The sequence below is a fragment of the Eucalyptus grandis genome, chromosome 8 (genome assembly GCF_016545825.1).
Source record: "Eucalyptus grandis isolate ANBG69807.140 chromosome 8, ASM1654582v1, whole genome shotgun sequence".
NCBI lineage: Eukaryota > Viridiplantae > Streptophyta > Magnoliopsida > Myrtales > Myrtaceae > Eucalyptus > Eucalyptus grandis.
Window position 1 is genome coordinate 52,242,732 of NC_052619.1, and position 21,654 is coordinate 52,264,385.

Consider the following 21,654-nt stretch of genomic DNA (forward strand, 5'->3'; position numbering starts at 1 on the left):
ACCTTCTGGAATTGGAAATCTCATCAATTCGAAAATCTTGGCCATGGGGTACAACAACATCTTGGGAAACATTCCTTTGGAGATTGGAAACCTAAACAAATTGGGGATTATGGATCTTGGTCAAAATAAATTCTTCGGGAACATACCAGAATCTATCGGGAATTTAAGGATGTTAACTAAAGTGTACATGGATAGCAATAATCTCCAGGGCCCAATACCATCGTCTTTAGGAAATTGCCAGAACCTACTTGTCCTAGACCTTTCAACCAATAACCTCAGCGGTAACATTCCCCCCGGAAATTATGGGCCTCTCATCTTTTATCTTAACTTGTCTCAAAATAGTTTGACCGGCTCCCTTCCGACAAAGGTTGGAAAGTTGACAAATCTCGGCACATTAGCTTTTGATGGGAACAAATTATCTCAATAGATTCCAAGCAGTATTGGCAGTTGTCTAAGCATGGAAAGCCTATATGTGCAAGATAATTTCTTTGAAGGGCCATGCCATTGACTATGAGTTCCATGAAAGGCCTTCAAGATTTGAATGTTTTCAACAACCGATTGTCTGGCCATATCCCGGAATTTCTAGGGTCACTGAATCTGATGAATTTGAGCCTATCTTACAACAATTTCGAGGGTGCATTGCCTATAGGAGGAGTTTTCAGAAGTGTCATTTCAACTTCAGTTGTTGGAAACAAGAAGCTTTGCGGGGGTCTGCCAAATTTTCAACTACCGAAATGCGACTGCAAAGAGTCCAAACATGTGAGAATAAGTGGAATCGCAAAAATCCTAATATCCATAGTCTCAGCTCTTGCAGGAGTAGCCTCCGTACTCTCTTCCTTATACTTCTTCTGGTTTAGACACAATAAGAACACATTAGCTTCAAGCTCTTTTGAAAATGGGCTTTTGTGTGTTTCTTATCACAATCTACTAAAAGTGACGAGTGGATTCTCTTCCACCAATTTGCTCAGCATGGGCAATTTTGGGTCCGTGTATAGAGGACTTCTTTATCGGACTCAGTCAATTGTGGCCATCAAGATTCTTGATCTTACACGTTACGGAGCTTCCAAGAGCTTCATAATCGAGTGCGAGGCCTTGAGAAGAATCCGACACCGTAATCTCGTGAAGGTACTCACGCCATGTTCAGGGTTTGATTTTAATGGTAATGATTTCAAGGCATTGGTCTATGAATTCATGTCGAATGGGAGCTTGGATGAATGGTTGCACCCAACTACATCGCAGTATACGGCAAGAAGCAGGTTGAGTCTACTTGAAAGAGTGAATATTGCCATTGATGTTGCTTGCGCCCTAGATTATCTCCATCATTACTGTGAAACGCCAATAGTTCATTGCAATCTAAAGCCAAGCAATGTCCTTCTTGATGAAGAAATGACCGGACATGTAGGTGATTTCAGGCATGTCCGGTCATTTCAGACTTGCTAGGTTCCTTTTAGAAGCAACACATAAGTTATTGGTCGATCAAGCAAGTTCTATAGGAGTAAAAGGATCTTTTGGCTACATAGCTCCAGGTAATGACACAAAAGTTTAGCCTTTCAATTTATTTCCTCATATCGAATAGGCAATTGGAGATCGATCCTTCAATAAAAAGGCAAATGCACGAAACATCACTAGACTATATTTCAATCTCAATTATTTACTATGCATGACTATGCTCTGTTGACTATTCTCAGAAAGTTCAATATCCACAAAAGGAGATTTGTACAACTTCAGAGTCCTCATTTTGGAGATGTTCATAGGCAAGAGGCCAACTGATGACATGTTTGAAAATGGGCTAAACCTTCATTGCTTTGCAAAGGCAACTCTAGCAAATCAAGTGGAAAAGGTAATTGATCCCATTCTGTTTCAAGTTAACCAAGAGTCCAAGAAAAGAAAAACCATCACTCTAGATGGCAATGACAAAAGCTGGTGTAGCACTCTAGAGTGTTTGGTTTCGATCATCAAAATAGGAGTGGCTTGCTCTTTTGAGTCGCCGAGGGAACGAATGGATATGGTTGATGCATTGACTAAACTCCAAGGAATCAGGAAGAACATTTTGAGTTCATTGTCATTGCCTAGTTGATGTAAAATCTAAGCTTCATATGGAGCCGTGTGGTCTTTAGGGTCATTACTTTGTCCATAAAAGGATGTGGGATTTGGCCATTCACAAAGAATTTGAATATGGCGATAGCGAAATCAAAAGTGATGGAGACTAGTGACGTAGTAGTCCAAGGAAAATTGAAATAGTTTACATTGTCTTAACCAGAAGATCAACGTCCTTCAATTGTGTGAAAAATAAATATACTTTCTTTTGCTTTAACCCACAAACACTATTGATGAGTTTGAAGGTGAAGGATGTCATAAGTTTGCCATAGGATTTATCTTGAACATATATTGTATTTGTTGACACCTTTTGTACATGTATATGTATTTAGTTTATGGGAATAAAGTGAATGTTTTTTACAGTTTGAAATTTGATGGGTTGAAACCATACACCTTCTTCCTTTTCTCCAATAGTAGAGTCAACTAGAGAAGATACTTAAGTAAATTCGACCTATAATATCATTCACGAGAAACATTCTGAAGCAGACGATAAAGTCAAACAAGATAAGAACATTAGGTACAGTAAATACTGGCATTTTTTCACTCCAAATGAACAAGCAATCGAATTGCAATAAAAGAAGTTTACATGCATTGTACTCCACCAAACCATAACATCACTTCACTAAACCAAACTATTATCGATAAACTTAAAAAAAATCCACAACACTATTTTATTAAACCCATCAATGAAATAAAAGAGAGCCACAACACCATCTCACGTACTGCACCAAACCATAATACTACTTTATTGAACCAACCCATTCTCAACAAACAAAAAAGAAAATCCACAACACTACTTCAGTAAACCCGTCAATGACAACAACAACAAAAAAGGGCCATAACATCATTTCATGTACTCCATCAAACCATAACACTACTTCACTAAACCAACCCATCATTGACAAATCAAAAAACATCAATAGGAATATTTCACTAAACCCATCAATATTTCCACCGCTTCCTCTCAATATTTTTCTTCTTTCTTGATGGGCCTACTACTATTTCTCAACAATGTTTCACATCTCTCTCAAATAGGGACGATCATGGCATTAAATCTAGCTTGCCAACCTCTAGTTGACATTTGCTGAGGGTGGTCACGTGACTGCGACAAGCTTCGTTGAGGTTGGTTGACATTGGCAAGCTTCGTTCAAAAGAGATCTCTCTCGCCTTGGGCCGTAGGTCGCGCAATCAGACAATCGAGGAGGTGGTGGGGGCAGTAGTGACGAACGAGCCTAGGTTATGACGGTGGGGCTCTGTGTTAAAATCCATTTTAGAATAAAGTGTATCAATTAACAATCACATTGAGCGAAAGATATTTGAGTCAAAGCCATGCGTCGAAATGTAAAATCATTCTCCACAAAACTCTTCCAATTGTGCCCATATACAGATTACATTATATTCCTTGTTCTTGAAATTTCCATTTTGTATTTTAGTTTTGTCACAAAAATTTTGACTTGGATTATCATGAAGATAACCAACTTTTTAAATTATTTATAAGCACAGGGTCGTCGGCCGGTGAAGAATTGATCGGCCGGTGAGCTAGGAGTGATACTAAATCCATCTACTCCAAAAATTTCTTTCAAGAAAACCCTCCCGTTCCAAGAGGCTACTTAAAATTTTCAAGAAATTATCAATTGCCTCAAAGGAAGGATTAGTTTTTAACTGAAGCATAACATGAACTCGTCGGTTCAGTAAGAAAACTAATAAAGTGCACCACCAAACCTCGAATTTTGGAGTTCCCGTCAATTCAAACAAAACTACACACCCTCAACTAAAAAGTCTCGTCAACAATTCATAATCTCTGATTTTCATTATTTTTTATTATGTTCACTTACAACATAAATTGAACTTGTAATCTCATGAAAGATGTACAATCCCTTTCTTTACTAGATTTCAAAAATAAAAGTTCACAATGGCTTACTACTGAAAAAATACTGAAATTTTGCTGCAAAAATCTAATTGAGTTATGACATAATTAAATCATAAAGCTTGTAAATTTAGTGCATAATTTCGTTCAATTTGAGCAATATAAAATAACATTAAGATAAAAGAGCTGACAATTTAAAAGAGAAAAACCGTCACCCAAAGAAAGTGATCGATCCCTGCAGTAGGATCAGATCATAGCCCACTTGTTTTAGATACAAAACCCTATTCGGGTCGACGAAAGAGACACTTTACCTTTGAAGCTTTATGGAATCAGGATCCGGGCTGTCACTCAGTCATTGAAACCTCTTGGCACTCTGTCTCGAGGCAGGACTCTCCTCTCCCCGGTCAAGCGCGCGCGGTCGCTGCAGCCTTATCCACTTGGAGTCGCCATAATTTCTCCCACAACAGGCAACAAGCAATGGAATTAGAGCACCAGTTACAAACTTTGACAAATCAGCACCCTACTTTATTGAATCAATCTCGGCAACAAATGATAAAAACAGAACTTCAAAAAGCATGGCAGAGGGAAGAGCAATTTTGGGCAATGCGATCTAGGATAAACTGGTTAAAGTGGGGAGACCGCAATACTAAGTTCTTTCATGCTACCACACTTCAAAGAAGACAATGTAATCAAATTACTATATTGAGGGATGAACATCAGCAATGGGTTCGGGATCCTGGACAAATCAAAGAACTGACTACAGCTTATTTTTCACAGCTCTATACCACTTCAGGCCCTCGCTGTTATGCACAAATTTTACAACAGTGTCCACAGATGGTTGATGCAAAAATGAATGCAACACTTCTCGCTCAACCCAGTCTCGAAGAAGTTAAAGTGGCCACATTTCAATTGGGTGCTTCAAAAGCACCAGGCCCGGATGGTTTAAATGGACTATTTTATCAATCGCATTGGGAAGTTCTTAAGGTGGACATTCACAAAGCAGTTCAGCAATTCTTTACTTCTGGATCATTACCTTTACCTTTAAACAGAACTGCTATAACCCTAATCCCCAAAACCCCAAACCCAGAAAGCGTGGATCAGTTCGTCCTATTAGCTTGTGCAACTTTGCCTATAAGATTTTCTCTAAAGTACTAGCTAATAGATTAAAATCCCTGCTGCCTACGCTGATTACTGAGGAACAAAGTGCTTTTGTTGCTGAAAGACAAATTCAGGACAATGTTCTCATAGTACAGGAAGTCATTCATCAGCTCAAGACCAGGAAACAGAGGCGTCATTTTAAAGCGATTCTTAAGTTAGATATGCAGAAAGCTTATGACCGTGTTGAATGGGACTTTCTTCAAGATTATTTACTTCGATTAGGCTTTCATTCTCATTGGGTCCACCTAATTATGTAGTGCATTTCAACTACATCTTTCTCTGTCAAAATGAATGGTGAGTATTTACCGAGTTTTCACCCAACTCGAGGGCTGAGGTAGGGAGATCCTTTATCCCCTTACTTGTTTATCCTTATAGCCAATCTCTTATCCTTCCTAATTAGAAATGCTATGGATATGGGCTTACTCAAAGGCATTAAGTTGAATCAATGGTGTCCTACTTTATCACATCTCTTTTCGCCGATGATCTTTGTGTTCTTTCTTGATGGTACCTTCTTTGGAGTGTCGAACCTATCTAATATTCTAAACCAGTATTGCCTGGCTTCTGGACAAACTATCAATCGAAATAAATCTAGAATTTTCTTTAGTCCTTCTTGTCCTATCTCTCTCCAGGAAAATTTGGCTAGGGAATTAAGGGTACCTGTTTTACAGCGATGTGGGAAGTATTTAGGGATACCTACTGATTGGGGAAGATCTAAAAGGGATATGTTTTCTTGGCTGTTGAGTAGAGTTCAATCGAAATTAGAAGGGTGGAAGGAGAAACTAATTTCTAAGGGAGGGAAAGAAGTTCTGCTAAAGACTGTCATTCAATCTATTCCGCAATACGCCATGTCTGTTTTTAAGATTCCTATCTCATTATGTAAAGTTATTGAACAAAGAATGGCTAAATTTTGGTGGAGCAATGATACAAGCAGATTTGGGATTCATTGGTAGAGTTGGAAAACTTTACAGAACCGGAAGGAATTAGAGGGATTGGGCTTCAGAGATTTGATGAGTTTTAATCAAGCCATGCTCGGTAAGCAGGCATGGCGTCTAATTCATCAACCCTTATCTTTATGGGCCAAGTTTTTTAGAGGTATATATTTTCACTCATCCACCTTTTTAAAAGCTGACAAGGGCTCTTGCCCATCATGGGGCTAGCAGAGCCTCTTGAGCGGGAGGGATGCTATTTTACCAAATGTTAGTTGGTCAGTGGGCGATGGAAAATGCATCAACATTAGAGAAGACAGATGGCTCCCAATGGGCATTCTAGGTGGACTAAAAGCCCCAGAAGAACCTCTACTAGTAGTTGATCTTATTGATCAGGCTACCAGTTCATGGAAGATAGATTTATTGTATAGATTTTTCGACTTGCCAATCATTCAACAGATAACAGACATCCAACTCAGGCCTAACTTCACTTCAGATGCACTTATATGGACAGCTACTAAACAAGGAACATTTACGGTCAAATCAGCATATCATGCAATTATTCAGACAAAATTAGGTATCCCAAATTCTTGTGCTTCAACATCATACCAAACCCCTACCTAGTTATGGCGCAATATCTGGAAGATGCCTGCTGCACCCAAACTCCGTGTCTTCCTCTGGTCCATCTGCAACAATTCCTTGGCGACGAGAGACAACCTACATCGCAGACATATATTAGAAAGTCCCTGCTGCCAACTATGTAAAAATCAAGTTCCAGAAACCTTAGAACATATGTTCTTACTCTGTTCGTGGACTCATCAGGTGTGGAATCACTCCCAGATCGGGATCTCAGTCATTCCCAACAATATTCAGCGTCTGGACTCGTGGATCATGTCCACGATCGGGGAAGGAAACCGATTACCTCGTCTGGTATTTATTTCTCATGTTCTGTGGCAGATCTGGCGAGCCTGGAATGGCTTCATTTTCAGAGGAACTTCTCCCAATCTGACCCAGGTGGTAGAAGCGGCACTAACTCACACTAAGGTAGATCGGTTGTCTTCGGCTTCCTGCACGCAACAAGAGCTCTCGGTCAAAAATAAAACTCATCTCTGGCATCCCCCAGATCTCGGGGTTCTGAAGGTTAATATAGACGGATCATATCATCAGGGAAGTAATCACGGCAATATGGCTTGTATTTGCAGGGATCATCAAGGCCGACTTATAGATGGTTTCTCCATAGGGGTTGTTGCGTTATCGGCTATGCAGGTTGAGATCCAAGCCTTCTCCTTCTCGCTCCGCCATCTTCTGCAATAAGGGCTCCAAAACACAACGATAATCGTCGAATCAGACAATCTCACTTTGGTGGAAACGTTGAATCGCCGGACACTGCTGCCATGGATGAATCGCTCTCTCTTCTCAGAGGCAGCATTCCTGTTAACCCTATTTCCCCATCTAACGATAGGATTCTGTCGAAGGGAAGCAAACGCGGTAGCCAACTGGGCCTGTAAGGCCCATAATAGCAATAGTTTGACTTGTAATTGGGCCCTTCTTTCGCCCCCTCCTCTCTTGAACCTGTTAAGCGCGGATGCTATAGCCGCTGGTTGTATGGGTTACTCGTATTAATACAATATGGGTTTCCGTTCAAAAAAAAAAAAAGGTAGTCGAGGGTTGGCAACCCTTCTCTCTCTCTCCCCAAAGGTTTTGTATTTTTTCTTATATGTCAGCCCTTTTTTGTCATTTTCATAAATATTTCATTGTTTTTTTTTGGCAACGTGCACTGCATATCTTAAAAATAATTTAAAATGACACATCAATATTTTTCTCGTTCAAATAGGACAGAACTGATCCATATAGCTTGGGCATGCACAATGTCATTTTTGGCATATGTCGGAGATATTAACCATGTTCTTCAAACCTATCAGTTTCGTCTCAAGATTACTTCTGGCCTTTTAAAAAACAAATGAATTTAATGAAAGTATTTAATTACTCGATTTGACAAGTCTTATTACCTCAATTGAACTTGTCGAATGTTTTAAGACTTTTGGCACACATCCCCTTTGTCAATAAGTTTGCAGAAGCACGCATTTAGTCATGTAGCATGTGCCCGACCTAATGAAGTCCGAGCCGGGCTTGCCGAGCTCAGAAAAATGTCATGTAACTCATCGTCTTTGGACAGGCATAGGCAACTATCAGTTATGTTAGGTTTGGGTCGGCCCGACTTGGACCGGAGAGAATGCTTCGAATATTAGCTTCGAAACCTCGAATTTGAGTTGTCCCTCGATCAAAAGAGAACGATATGCTTTCAACTAAAACGTCTCATACTAAAACGTCTCATCACCAATTCACAATCTCTAGTTCCCATCCTTCTCCGTGATTACAGAAAGGGGCATGGCAGCAAAAGAAGCTTTTTCACAGATTCGTCCAAGGACAAGAAGAGAAAAACTCTCGCATTCACACCCCCCACCACCCCCCCAAGGCTCCAACTCCGTCTGCCCTATTTCCCAATATTACAAATCCACCCCCCATTTCTTATTTTCTTCCTTCTTCGAGCCCTTAGTCTGTACCCACTATTACAACTAATCACTAAAAATGCAGCCTAATTACAGCAAAAGAAGCGCGTATTGCGCGCATGCTCCTCCTAGTTTCTCCAAATTCCGGATCGGCCCCCACTTCCTGAAAAAACTCGCGGAAAGGTCCAGACATTGAGAACTTCGAGATAGAGAGAGGGAGAGAGGCGATGAAAATGGATCCGGAATCGGCTAGATCTGATCTTCAAAGATCATCCATACTCGGCGGAATTCGAAAGAGCCCTTGGTTTTCCTCACAGGAGATCGAGCCGGAGCAACCGCCGGAGGTCCCTGGTGGCCGAATCGTCGACCAAGAGCGCCTGCTTCTTCTTCTCCTTCGAAAACGACGGCAGCGGAAGCGAGCTCGGCTCCGGCGACACGGCGAACGCCGACCCGGCGTACACCACGGCCCTCCCCCCCGGCGCGATGGCCTGCTTCCGCGCCATCTCCGGCTCTGGACCTGATCCCGAAACGACGACCGGACCGTCGCCTCGCCGGAGGACGGCGGCCTTCCCCGTCACATGGCCGCCGGGCCGCAACTGCTCCGGCTGGCCGGGGACGACGGGCCGCTTTCTCTGCTGGTGCTGGTGGTGCCTCCTGTGCGGCCTCGGATTAGCGGAGGAGCTCCCGTCGCTGCAGCTCCTCCGGCGGGGGTAAGCCGCCGGGGCGGCGGCTCCCATCCGCCCGGCCAAGCAGTCCTGCGGCCGCAAGATCTCCGTCCCCATGGCCTCGGTTCCAAATCAAACGACGAAATCGACTGCACAAAACAACGATCGCTAGAGAGAGATTACTCGAATGGAGCTGAACGAACTCGGTAATGGTGGAATTTATAGAGAGAGAAAGAGGGGGAGAAGGGAGGAGGAAGGAGGGTTTCTCTCCCCTGCCTCGTTCCACTGACCTTCGCTGGTCTCGACGCGTGATAGCTAATCACTCGTCGGTTGCGCGGACGCAGTCGTCTCTTAACGATCCCCCGTCGTTCGCAACCGTCCCCCGTTTTCCCCAAAGTCAAAGCCGTTGCTCTTTTGACCAACGACCCCCGGTCTCCGGGCCGGGCCGGGCATCGACCGCGTAAGCCTCTCGTGATTAAATAGGGCCTGAGTGGGCCCCAGCCGGCCCATACAGATGGGCTCGGGCCCAATTGGCTGAAGCACGATGCCGTGGTGCGCTTCGAGCCGACGTGTCCATGATAAGGACCAAGTGAGGGAAGCAGCGGCGAAGATCTTTAACGAGCCTGTCTTAGTCTGAGTAACGACCTAATCAAGAAGACGTTCTAGACAATCTTATAAAGAGGGAGGCAGAAATGAATCAAATTACGCACCGACAAGGAGGAGAACGGGATTTATGTGAAACTGTAATAAATTTATTAGAGTGTATTTAGATGTAATCGTTAAATTGCTAAAAGGAAGAGAGATGAGACTGAAACTTTATCATACATACAGAACAACCAAGTCTTTTACAAAAGATAAAATACATAACGTAAAACGCATCATAACTATCTATATTCTACATAAAGCACTTGTCTCACTAACACCTAAAAATTAGGATAACCAACACACATGACTCCACTAACTCTAATAACTGAAAAAGCCAAATCAACGTGTCCAAAAGAAAATAACTATTATATCAACAATAATAGTAATACTTATTATTAGAACTCCAATGTCAAGTGTCCTCGCGTGAGAGCGCCACCAGAATAGGTGGTCTACTGCAAAATTGCCCACTTATAAAACCAAGTAGAATTAATTTAAAGCATCACAATTTAATTGCTCAAATTGAAAAAAAAAATTAGAACTTAATTGGATATCGAACTAAATTTTCAGGTCAACTGCACCAGGAAATCCCGTTCTTCGAACTCCAATTTTTCGCCTCCATATGATCAAATTTCTCTCTCTTTGGTATCCTAGGCTCTTGTCCATTCTGTTACACTACGAACTACGAAGCACTCCTTCGATCAGAAGCGAAGACACACAAGCAACAGTTAAAATAAGTACCCCAAAAAGAAAAAGAAAAAAAAAGGAAAATCCTGTCGACAGCAAGCGTGCGGGACGCACAGAAAACGACGAGAGATGCTGGCGGCGGCGAAGGACGCGAGCGCGGCGCCGACCTTCGATCTCCCCGACGACGTGCTGCGCGTCCTGCCCACCGACCCCTTCGACCAGCTCGACGTGGCCCGGAAGATCACCTCCCTCGCCCTCTCCGCCCGCGTCTCCGAGCTCGAGTCCGAGTCCTCCGCCCTCCGCGCCGACCTCGCCGCCGCCGACCGCCTCGCCGCCGACCTCCGCTCCCAGATCGAGTCCCTCGACGCCACCCTCGCCGACGCCGCCGATCACCTCGCCCGTGCCGACCGCGAGAAGGTCTCCTCCCCTCGCCCCGTATTTCCGGCCCGGTCCGCGTGATCCGCGTTGAAAATCGGCGGAGGTTTGACTTTTTTTTTTGTTGTCCTATCTGGGGTGAGTGCAGGAGGAGCTGCTGAGAGAGAACGCTTCGCTGTCGGAGACTGTGAAGAAGCTGAACAGAGATGTCGCGAAGGTAAACGACTGATGCTCGATCTTGTTCTTGATGGTTTGGAACTGGTTCCGATACGCTGTTTTTCCGCGCGATTCTGTGGGAACGGGAATATGATTTGTGCTTGCTCCGAGAATTCGATTTTCTATTCGAGCGTGTCGGTCTCGTGAGTGAAGAATGACGGCGAACGGCGAGGAGTTCTGTTTTTTTGGTGCCTGCAGGAATCGTCTCAGACGATCTTGCGGTCATCCTTACAAGTGAACGTTAGCTCCTAAGAAGTTTAAATGGAAATGAACGATGTCCGTGTCGCCGTTAGGATTTTCAATTTTTCACAGCTTGATCGTTGTGTATGAAGGATTTCAGAACAAAAGGAATGGATCGGCTGACATGATGTGTGATGACCATGTGGCATGTGAAATTCCGATGCTAGTGTGCTGTTACTAATCCCCAGCCCTTGAATTCCCGCCAGGGCCGCCACTAAGCACACTAACGGCGTATTCTTAGGTCGAACTATTTCCGGGATGGTTTGTTTGATTGTGTCTGCTTTCGATGGTGACAGATAATCCTGGTTGGTGTAAGACTTTTTGAATGAGGCGCTTCATGGAAGTAGTGCTTGGTTGTTTGTGCAGTTTTCCGTAATGTAGTCCTTTGGTTCTCAGAGACATATGACTGACAGTTGATTGCTCTATAAGTTGTATGGGGATTATAGGATATTAGTTCTTGGGAGGTGAGCAAATGTTACTCTACTCGGTCTTCTTCCGCATAGTAGTCATCTAAAGCGAGGGATAGAGTTCAGAAAGTGTATAATTGCAGAGACATGCTTCGTTAGGGTGAAACTTGTTTAGCAATTCCTAATGGTTGGGGGAATGTGCTTGATTAAATTTAACTTTTGGTTTATGTAGTTGGAGGTAATCCAGAGGACGCTTATGCAGTCCCTTCGAGAGGAAAATGAAAGCTTTGTAAGTGAGTTAGCCCAGAGTAGCTTTCGCATCCAGCATCTAAAATTTGTTTTCTTGTGCCTAAGATGTTACTTTGCTTATTAGCTAAAAGACCATGAACTTTTTGATTGACTCTGTATGAATTATGAACCACAGGCAGGAACACCGCAGATTATTGCCAGGCCAACACCAAGTGGTATGATCTTTTTGCACTATGTCCTTCAGACTGATTATATAGCTTCAGCGTGATGCCCTTGGAAATATTTAAACATGGTTTACTGATCAGTTTCTAATGGAAGGAAAGGATTATTCTTGAAGTTTGCGCAACCTTGCCTTGTCTTACTCTGATCTTGTGACAGATAATTTTACTTTGCCATGTCCTTGTTGTGACATTACCAAAACAGCTATATAAAACAACTAATAGAACAGGACCGGGGAAAAATATCTAAGAATCAGGTTTGTTGATGGTTTAGAAAAATCCATCATGGTTAATGGCAAATAAGTGCAGCATGCTTGGAAGCTTCCATTTAGGCATTTATATGCTTTATGATGTCCTGGCCGGTGATAACGTGCCATTGAGTTTGCGTATATGATGCTGCTTCATTGCATTTGTTGATTGTTTCAGATGATGATGGCTCCCAGACTCTTTCAAGATCATCGTCGGCTCAGAGCCGGTTATCAGAAATGGGAAACTCATCAGGAGATGATCCTGAAACAGGTGTGTATCTCTATTGATTTTTTGAGTATATGTTTAACTCAATACCATTTCAAGATTAGGTACGGTATGCTTTTCATGTTAAGAAGATGGATGTATACTGTGAAAAAGTATCAATGTTTCTAATGTTGCCAAATCTTTTGAAGGAAATGATATTGAGTATGTGTCAGTCTCTTTAGAGAAGACCAATATTGTTTATTCAATTAGTGGGAAAGACTCTGCCCCCTTAAAAAGGACTGATTTTTTTTTTTTTTTGATAAGTACCATGATCACAAAAGAAAAATAGCATCACTCTAAATTTACTTGTGTATAGACTCGAGACCAGGGATATCAAGTGGCCTGATATTCTATTCGCAAACGAGCAATCCTCGGCTCACTCCTCTTGGATCTCCTCTAAGTTTATCTCTATCTGTGTCCCCTTCAAGAGTTTCTAACGCAGCATCTCCAAGATGGCAGTCCATGTCATTTGCAACCCCACTGGACAAGTTTGATGACAGGTCCTCCACTTGCTCTTCGTTGCCCTCAATCCGCCATGGTTCTGTAGCAGGCTCCGAGACAGGATCTCAAACGGGTGAGCATGATGCATGACCTCAAATCTTTGATGTCAGAGATCAAAGAAAAATGATTGGGGAGAGTTTATGTTAGGCGAATTTTCTGATCTTGATCTACACCTGTCATATGCTCTTGTCTTCATCTACTTCTTTGTCCGACTGTTTCAGGAAGAACTCGAGTCGAAGGGAAAGAGTTCCTACGGCAAGTGAGGTGAGGATTTGAACTCGTCCTTGCTATGGATGGGTTTTTCACTTTCCTGTTGTGTTATAATTTAGACAAATACAAATGCTTGCACGTGCTTGAGCTTTTGAGCATTACTGAGCACAATTCATTCATTCAAATTTCAGGCGTTCTTGAAAGCACAAAATAGAGGTGCCGTTAAAATCTCGAACTCTATGAAATGGCTTTTCTTTAACTATCTTTTGTGGCCACAATATCTCTATCCACCCAATGGGACAGGATCCGTTGATACACATAATTGAGAGAGAGAGGGGAGAGAGGGGACGGGGGTTGAAGGATTGAATTCTCACCGTTCTTTTGGTGACATGACAGGACCCGATTACCGTATGAGCAGTTTGCTGCTTTCTTGGCAAATGTCAAGCAATTGAATTCTCGCAAGCAATCTAAAGAAGTACTCTCTCTCTCTCTCGATCGATCGATCGATCGAGCACAATCTAATTAGTGGCTGCTAATGGTTTCATTGCTTTTCCTTCATGTTATAACGCAGGAGACTCTGCGGAATGCTGCTGAGATCTTTGGTGCAGATAATAAGGATCTCTATGATGTATTCGAGAGATTATTGACTCGCCACGCCCACGCCGATTAACTGCGTCAACCAGCAAACAAATGCCTTAATGATGCAGTACTGCCCGTAAAAATAATTCTCATCACTTTCATTGTACATGTTGAATAAATTTAAATTCGTCATGCTCGGAGACAAGGTTTCGGTTCTTGCAATGACATTGGTTTGGATTCAACCAAACGTCCTCATCTGGTGTGAAGTGTGCTTTTGTCTGTGGTCTTGGAAATTGACTGCCGTTAAAGATGGTGCACTTCAATGTTTTTTTTTTTTTTTATTATTATTTTTAAAAGAATGTAGGCTACATTTGGTTGTACAGATTTCTAAACATGATAGAACTGTATAGGATATGATAAGAAATACATAGATTTCTTCATATCTCATTCACTATTTGGTGAATTACAGATTTAAAATTGGATATCTTCATATGTTATTCAATCTATCATTTAGTGAACTACGGATTTAAAGTCAGGTATTTTAAAAACAATAAAAGTAGGCAAGTACAAATTTGCAGGTTTATATTCACAAAATTGTCCAAAACAATATATCTTTTTCAAATTAATAGATTCTTATTGAATTTCATGATTATGCATTGTAATATTTTTTTTTCGTAAAATTTCGATGTGAACTAGAAAGTTATTGAGAAAAAGGCTTCGATGTCGATATTTTGGAAACAAAGGAGTTGGAGTCATCTGTGGGTGAACGGCAAAGAAAGAAAAAAAACGTAGAATTTTATGTTTTAGATAAAAAAAATCCTATATGACCTTATCCCACCCTCTCCCTCGGATTTTTTTATCCGGGTTATATCTCATCTATATCCGACTTTATCCTATTTTAGACAGTTACTAAACACAGAATATGATAAAATATATCCTATCCTAATTTTTATCCGATCGACCAAATGTAGTCGTAGAGTTTAAGTCTCTATCCCTAGTTTATCACGGGAAAAGGTGGGAAACTTTAAATCCTCAGCATGAGTTATAAGGGGAAAACGACCTACCAAAGAAAGGGGAATAGGCAACTTCCTCCGAGTTAAAACAAGAGGGAGAGTTTTGGAATTGGTTTAAAATTTATTATATGGACATTGATTTAGTCCTAAAGTTTATAATTTTTTTAATTTAGTCTTAAATATTTGTACTTAAAATTTAGTGTTGTCCTTTTGACAAATATTTATTGGAAATCACTTAAGTAAGTAGGATGGCTTGTAATAAATGAACTATCATTTATGATGAAACTTGACTAAAAGCATTATCCTAGAATTTTAAATCCTCAGCATCAGTTATAAGGGGAAAACGACCTAGCAAGGAAAGGGGAAAAAAAAATTCCGACTAATTAATAAAAAAAAATATTAATTGATGGGCTAACGAGTAATAGGCAACTTCCTCCAAGTTAAAACAAGGGGGAGAGTTTTCGAATTGGTTCAAAATTTATTATATGGACATTGATTCAGTCCTAAATTTTATAATTTTGTCAATTTAGTCTTAAATATTTGTGCTCAAAATGTAGTGTTGTCCTTTTGACAAATATTTATTGGAAATCGTTGAAGTAAGTAGGACGGCTTGTAATAAATGAATTGTCATTTATGATGAAACTTGACTAAAAGCATTATGCTAGAATTTTGCACAAAAATTTAAGATTAAATTGATAAAAAAGAAAAGTTTAGAACTGAATTGATATATGTATAATAATTTGAGGATGGATTGGCTGATATTCCGCAAAAGAAGTGGCTTGAAATTCTTTGGTTCACATGCTAACGGATGCGATTTTAAGGTATTAATAATTAATCATAAAAATTATGAATTTTCTCCTTTAAGATTGGCTTTTGCAACCCCCACGGATGGCTTTCTGGTAGGAGTTTTGTTGAAGGGTGATCGTACTGCAAGTTCCTCTTTATTTTCCAATTCTTTTTGTATTATTTTAATTTTAATTATTGTACTTTCAAAATTAAAAAATTAAATGTTTTACTTTTAATTTGTCTTATCAATTCCCTTTACTTAGACAAATTTTTTAGTCAAGTCCTTTGATACCAAAATTTAACCAAAATTAAATTGATATGGTCATCAAACGACACCTATCCGTGATGTAAGTAAAATATAGACATGCCCACATCAGCTTGGATAGAAAACATGGCTAATCTTGACAGGACGACATGGACAAAATTTAGCTCATTTACAATGCCCAATGTGGACATTGGGCTAAGAAAAATTATATTCACATTGCTCTACATCGTAGGGTGAGCAAAACAAATCAATTGAACTGAGAATCACTTGGATAAGACCAAACGAGCTTATTAAGTCCAATTCTCGAAAGTACAAGTCAGGTTCTTTTTTTAATATTTTTAATATTTTTTAATTATCACGCACACACATTCTCTATTTTTTCAGTCTTATTTTTAGCACTTACTCTGCTTTCAATCTTTCCCTTCTCTAGGTATCCTCTGCCTCTCATGAAATTCAAATCATTCTCTCCTCTAAACTTGACCAATTTCATTGGCTGCTTTAAAGCCAAATCGAACCAAACTAGGAACCAATCACCCCTATGTTGATTGGATTGGATTGATTTCGCCTCCAAGAGATTCGATTACTTAAAAGCAGATCGAAAGCGTAGATCCTCAACAAAAACGTGAAAGTACACATGCAAAAAAGTAGTATTTTTTTCTGGGTTTTTTTCCCAAGTCGCTAGTCGTCGCAAGTTCTTCCCGAGTCGGCAATTGCGTGGAATCTCCGAATTTCGTGAAAAGACTCCACGAGAAAAGTGATCCTGTCCTCCCGAACGGATCGGAAGTTTCCCTCGCACTCTTTCGGACGTGCGAGACGGTCCTAATTAGCCGTCGTTTCTAAGTTTGCACCGTATCTTTCCAGCACGAGAAGAATAGCCTCCACGATTTTCCTTCCCATAATATTAAAATTCATCCTCCGGCTTGTCGGCCGGAGAGCCGGGCGCGTCCACGTGTAAAGCACCCAGTTCGGGAAACCGAGGGAGGGAAGGGAAGTCTCGACAGATATGCACTGGATCGGATACTGCTCGCATATTTATACGATGCGCGTAATATCCCCCACGGCGACGATGATCTCGGGTCGGTCGGTGGTGATGATGATGTGATGAGCTTTCCAAGATGGGATTTTTAGTGACGGGTTGGATCAAGAACCGGTTTTTGAGGGACGGGAGAGGGAGTGCTGTCCATGGCCGTTGGACGAGGGAGAGACAAATCATGCCAGCCGTTATTTTCACACACGCACACCCCCCCTGTCCCTCTCTCTCTCTCTCTCCCTGTGACGACAAGTTCGCAGCCCGAATTCTCTGTCCCTTCTTCTTCTACAGGTTTCTGTTGGGGCTCCTGAGGTTTTTCTGTCGACGCCTCAGGGTGATGGAAGATGTCCGGGAAGATGCCGTTCCATCCAGGTCTCTTTTAGCTCCCCCTAGAGCTCTGGTTTTTCCCTCGGTTGGGCGCGTGTGGGTTCGACCTCTCTTGCGTGTGCCCGTTGTTTCTTTTTTCCTGTTTGTTTTTTTTTACGTTGGTTCTGTGAAATATCTGTCATGTTTTTATATTGTTTGTGTAAGAGTACTAGCGCGCATGCTGCAGAAGAAGCCAGAATAATTATGGTAATAATGATGCCGCCGCCTAGGTTTCTTCTTAGCTTAATCAAAGCTCAGCTTTGTCCAAGATATGCGTGACGTTCAAGCTCTTTGCGGGACGAAAAGTTGGCAGAATGTGAAGAAACCTTGTTAATCACATTGCCTTTGCCTAGGCCTTTCTTGTTTCCCGCAATTTCCTTTCGTCCTCCTCCTACCTAAATGGTTTATAGGTGGTCCTTTAACTTCTCTAGATCTTTTGTATGAAATCATTGATATATTCTTCTGTAGATATTTTTTTAAAAACAAGTTCTTTGTCCGCTTCCAATAACCTTCTCCCTAGGGCATATATTGCGTTTGTTGGGACTTGCCATCATGGGTTACTTGGGCTTGTTCTTGATTGCTTTTGTCTCGATTCGTCACATACCCTTTTGTTTTCTGTCATTTTCATTGTTGGCTTTAAATCTTGCCAGGAATGGCCCTGCTATCACTGCCAGGGAAATCCAAGAAGAAGAAGAAAAGGAAGAAGAGGAGGAGGAAGAAGAACGAGAAAGGCTCCGTGTTAAGGGCAAGAAATGCCGGGCTGGTTTCTCTGACTCCATATCATCCCATGGTAGATTCTTGATCTTTCGGCCCCTCTTCGTGTCATGAGTTTGTCTGTAATTCATCCTCATGGGTTTGTGTGATGATGCTTTGATCTGTGTGTATGCTAGACTTAAGATCTTTGGAGATGGAGGGGAGGGCGGACGATTCTTCCCCTCGAGGAGTTTTCGAGGATGACCTGAGTGGCGTAGAGCCCAGTGTGACTTCCCCTGCCAGCACCTCAAGTTCCGAATGCCACTCATTCTCAAAAGGCTCTAACAATAAGTGGCGGGGTTTCCTCCGCACGCTGAAGAAGGGATCCCCCGTGCGCTTCCACACATTTCCCCTGAAAAGCGTCCCCAAGCTCACTAGGAGGAAGAGCACGAGGATAAGAGAGGACATGGTGCCGGCATTCCATGCCAGCCTGGACACCGAGCTCGGTGACCTGAGCTATTTCAAACCGTCCTGGAGGAATTTTACCCTCATCGAGCTCCAAGACGCTACCGACAACTTCAGTCGCGGTTCGTGACTTTCCATATCGCTGAGAACTTAATATCTGATGTGAAGGACACGCTCTCAGTGCACTTCTCATGTCTGTTTTTGTGTCAGACAATCTAATTGGGGAAGGAGGATGTGCTGAAGTTTACAAGGGCATGCTGCCGGGCGGGGAGATTGTTGCGATCAAACGGTTGACGAGGGGATCGCCAGAGGAGATGACTGCAGATTTCTTATCTGAGCTCGGAATCATTGTGCATGTGGACCATCCAAACATCGCCAAATTGATCGGATACGGAGTCGAAGGGGGAATGCACTTGATTCTCCATCTGTCTCCTCATGGGAGCCTCGCGTCTCTGCTCTACGGTTGGGCTTTCATTCTCAAAAGTTTCTCGGATATTTTATATTTTTCAGTTCATCATGCTGACGAATTGGAGTGAGGATTGGTCTGGTACGTAGTTGCAGGCTCTGGGGAGAAACTGGACTGGGGCATCAGGTACAAGGTCGCTCTGGGAACGGCTGAAGGACTAATGTACCTTCATGAGGAGTGTCAGAGGAGGATTATCCACAAAGATGTGAAGGCTGCGAATATATTGCTCTCCGAGGATTTCGAGCCCCAGGTGAGCGAATTGCAGAGATATAAATGCATTTCTTAGCTCTACTTTTTGCGATGATTGACTTATGAAGTGTCTTCAGAAGTACAAATTTGGAACAGAATGCCGTCTCTTACCCTGTCTAGTATGTGCTACTTGTCTGGGTGCATAATCTATCAGAACTGGCAAGCAAAAATGAGAGAGAAATGTGCTTGTTCTGCTTAGATTAGGATGAGTTTAATCCAGGCTTACACAGTTCTTTTCATGAATTCTGTTTTTGTATAGATATCTGATTTCGGGCTTGCAAAGTGGCTGCCGGAGCAATGGTCTCATCACATTGTATCGCAAATTGAAGGCACATTTGGGTTCGTAATCCACAACTTCAGTTTTCCTTCTCATGCCGCGAATTCTGTGGAATTATTATGTTTCCTCTTCCGCCCCGTTTAATCCGTAGTTGCAAAACATGATTACAGATACCTTCCTCCCGAGTACTTCATGCACGGGATTGTCGACGAGAAAACAGATGTGTATGCGTACGGGGTACTGTTATTGGAGCTCATCACAGGACAGAAAGCTTTGGATAGTTCACAGAAAAGCCTCGTCATGTGGGTATGTTTTGCGTGTTCATTCCTCACGAGACCATCTCGGTCGAGTACTGCCAAGATTACAGTAGTACCGAGTCGATCTTTAAATTCACGCTGTCGTTTTTTACCTGCGCATTGCTGTAGGCCAAGCCTCTGCTTTCTGATAACCGCATCAAGGAGTTCGTGGATCCATCTCTCGGCGGTGCCTACAACTCGGAGCAGATGGACCGTCTGATCTTGGCGGCCTCGTTATGTACCCACCACTCTTCAATCCACAGACCCCAAATGAGCCAGGCATGTCATTTTTCCTAGAACAGTCTCTCAGCATTCTTCTCTTCAAACTCTTGTTCTAGGAGTCGAAGAGTATGGGAGACATGACCAGATTCATCTTTTACATACAGGTCGTATGCCTTTTGAGAGGCGAACAGAGCAGTTTAGAGCTCGCGAGAGAACAAGACCGAGGGCCTTTGCTGCAAAGGACGTACTCCGAGGAGCTGTACGCCGCAGAGGAGTACAACGCGACCAAGTACCTAAACGATCTGGACCGGTACATGGAGATCGTCCAGGGCTTAACTAAGGAATGCCGAACCGAGTAGCTTGTTTTTTCTTCTAACCGTGACTCTTTAAGGGAGATGCGTTGTTCCAAATGAAACTTGTATTGCTTCGACTGGTGTATATGGTCCGAGTTCTCAACCAGATTCTGCACAATCATAACTGCAGAAGTTCAGGATGCAACGAATGAGGCAGGAATCAATTAACTGCGCAAATATATATTTGGGCTGGTCTTCCGTTGGAGCCAAAGAAGAAAATAAAGCAAGAGGTTGAACCGAGAGGAGTGAAGTTTTCTTGCAGAACAGCGGCCATAAACATTCCTTTTACTGCTAATTCATGTTAAGTTTCCTATCAAAGGTTGCTCCTTAAAATTGAGTCTGTCTACATGCACTTCCAAGTCCTGATACATAAATTAAGTAGATAGTTGATAGCGCCAGCATCATGGTAATCTGTGGTATGGCCTTAATCATGCCCATTTTAAGACAAAAACGACACCTGCATCTTGATCAGCGCGATTGCTAATTTGAGCCTCGACAAGGACAACCTTCTTTAGACTGCTGCTCTAGGAACCTTCGAGCTTCATACCCGGATAATCACTTTACAAAAGGTATTTTACAATAGACTTTCAAACTACCATTTACCAAACACAATTTACATTTTGAAAAATCCCTTTAATTCAAAGTCCTTTGCATTTTTTCAAAGAGTTTTCCCAAAAGTCTCGAGTTTTCCAAGTGGCTTAGACCACAACTATCATTGGCGAAAAATGAATCTTTTTACTGATTGTCATCCCGATGTTCGCACGACCAAATAGAATGTTAATGAGTTTATTGTTGTCTAGAGTAGCTCAATAATAGACGACGTTATAAGAATAACATAATTAGTCTCTGAACTCTATTTTGATTAGGAATTTTAATTTTTTTAATACAATCCTTATGTTTTAGCCAAATATATAATGTAATCCATAAATTTTTAATTTGTTTAATGTAATCTCTAAACTTTAGGTACATGTTCAATTTAATCCATAGATTATATGATAATATTTAACGTTGTCCCTAATCTTGAATTAATGGAATGATCATTTTGAATATTTTAATATAATTTAGAGATTATATTGAACAATATCAAAAATCCAAAAATTATATTTAACAATA

General features: G+C 41.8%; 3 protein-coding genes and 1 pseudogene across 7 annotated transcripts; 3 read left to right on the top strand and 1 right to left on the bottom strand.

The window, feature by feature from the left end:
* The first annotated feature begins 498 nt into the window (after nucleotides 1-498).
* Nucleotides 499-7,362, top strand: LOC120287335 (annotated as a pseudogene).
* A 983-nt stretch (nucleotides 7,363-8,345) lies between these two features.
* Nucleotides 8,346-9,605, bottom strand: LOC104414943. The gene is made up of 2 exons (XM_039299336.1): nucleotides 9,514-9,605; nucleotides 8,346-9,372 (listed from the first exon to the last, which is right to left on the bottom strand). The coding sequence occupies exon 2, from the start codon at nucleotides 9,338-9,340 to the stop codon at nucleotides 8,870-8,872; it is 471 nt and encodes a 156-aa protein (XP_039155270.1). The 5' UTR covers nucleotides 9,341-9,372; nucleotides 9,514-9,605; the 3' UTR covers nucleotides 8,346-8,869.
* A 983-nt stretch (nucleotides 9,606-10,588) lies between these two features.
* On the top strand, nucleotides 10,589-14,397 carry LOC104414944 (uncharacterized protein At4g15545). 4 transcript variants are annotated; one of them, XM_039298942.1, is made up of 9 exons: nucleotides 10,589-10,969; nucleotides 11,076-11,144; nucleotides 12,023-12,147; nucleotides 12,202-12,254; nucleotides 12,684-12,776; nucleotides 13,201-13,344; nucleotides 13,493-13,535; nucleotides 13,878-13,956; nucleotides 14,053-14,397. In XM_039298942.1, exons 1-9 carry the CDS (start codon nucleotides 10,682-10,684, stop codon nucleotides 14,149-14,151), a joined length of 993 nt encoding a protein of 330 aa, XP_039154876.1. In that variant the 5' UTR covers nucleotides 10,589-10,681; the 3' UTR covers nucleotides 14,152-14,397. The 4 variants fall into 4 exon arrangements, with proteins under 4 accessions (XP_039154876.1, XP_039154875.1, XP_010024466.2 ...); XM_039298941.1 differs by having other exon boundaries at nucleotides 10,595-10,969; nucleotides 13,087-13,344; XM_010026163.3 differs by having other exon boundaries at nucleotides 10,601-10,969; nucleotides 12,023-12,079; nucleotides 12,215-12,254; nucleotides 13,087-13,344.
* Nucleotides 14,398-17,013: 2,616 nt separating this feature from the next.
* LOC104414945 (receptor-like cytosolic serine/threonine-protein kinase RBK2) lies at nucleotides 17,014-20,881 on the top strand. 2 transcript variants are annotated; one of them, XM_010026167.3, is made up of 9 exons: nucleotides 17,014-17,526; nucleotides 18,171-18,310; nucleotides 18,411-18,800; nucleotides 18,889-19,140; nucleotides 19,240-19,394; nucleotides 19,653-19,732; nucleotides 19,841-19,976; nucleotides 20,096-20,245; nucleotides 20,353-20,881. In XM_010026167.3, exons 1-9 carry the CDS (start codon nucleotides 17,240-17,242, stop codon nucleotides 20,545-20,547), a joined length of 1,785 nt encoding a protein of 594 aa, XP_010024469.2. In that variant the 5' UTR covers nucleotides 17,014-17,239; the 3' UTR covers nucleotides 20,548-20,881. The 2 variants fall into 2 exon arrangements, with proteins under 2 accessions (XP_010024469.2, XP_010024468.2); XM_010026166.3 differs by having other exon boundaries at nucleotides 17,016-17,526; nucleotides 19,234-19,394.
* The last annotated feature ends 773 nt before the right edge of the window (nucleotides 20,882-21,654 follow it).

Coding starts and splice junctions, on each gene's coding strand:
- LOC104414943 (XM_039299336.1), bottom strand. CDS start 9,340: ATGGGGACGGAGATCTTGCGGCCGCAGGACTGCTTGGCCGGGCGGATG.
- LOC104414945 (XM_010026166.3), top strand. CDS start 17,240: ATGGGATTTTTAGTGACGGGTTGGATCAAGAACCGGTTTTTGAGGGAC. Junction 19,141..19,233: donor CCTCGCGTCTCTGCTCTACG/GTTGGGCTTTCA, acceptor TCTGGTACGTAG/TTGCAGGCTCTGGGGAGAAA. Junction 19,395..19,652: donor CCGAGGATTTCGAGCCCCAG/GTGAGCGAATTG, acceptor GTTTTTGTATAG/ATATCTGATTTCGGGCTTGC.
- LOC104414944 (XM_039298941.1), top strand. CDS start 10,682: ATGCTGGCGGCGGCGAAGGACGCGAGCGCGGCGCCGACCTTCGATCTC. Junction 12,148..12,201: donor GTTTTCTTGTGCCTAAGATG/TTACTTTGCTTA, acceptor ACTCTGTATGAA/TTATGAACCACAGGCAGGAA. Junction 12,255..12,683: donor TGCCAGGCCAACACCAAGTG/GTATGATCTTTT, acceptor TGATTGTTTCAG/ATGATGATGGCTCCCAGACT.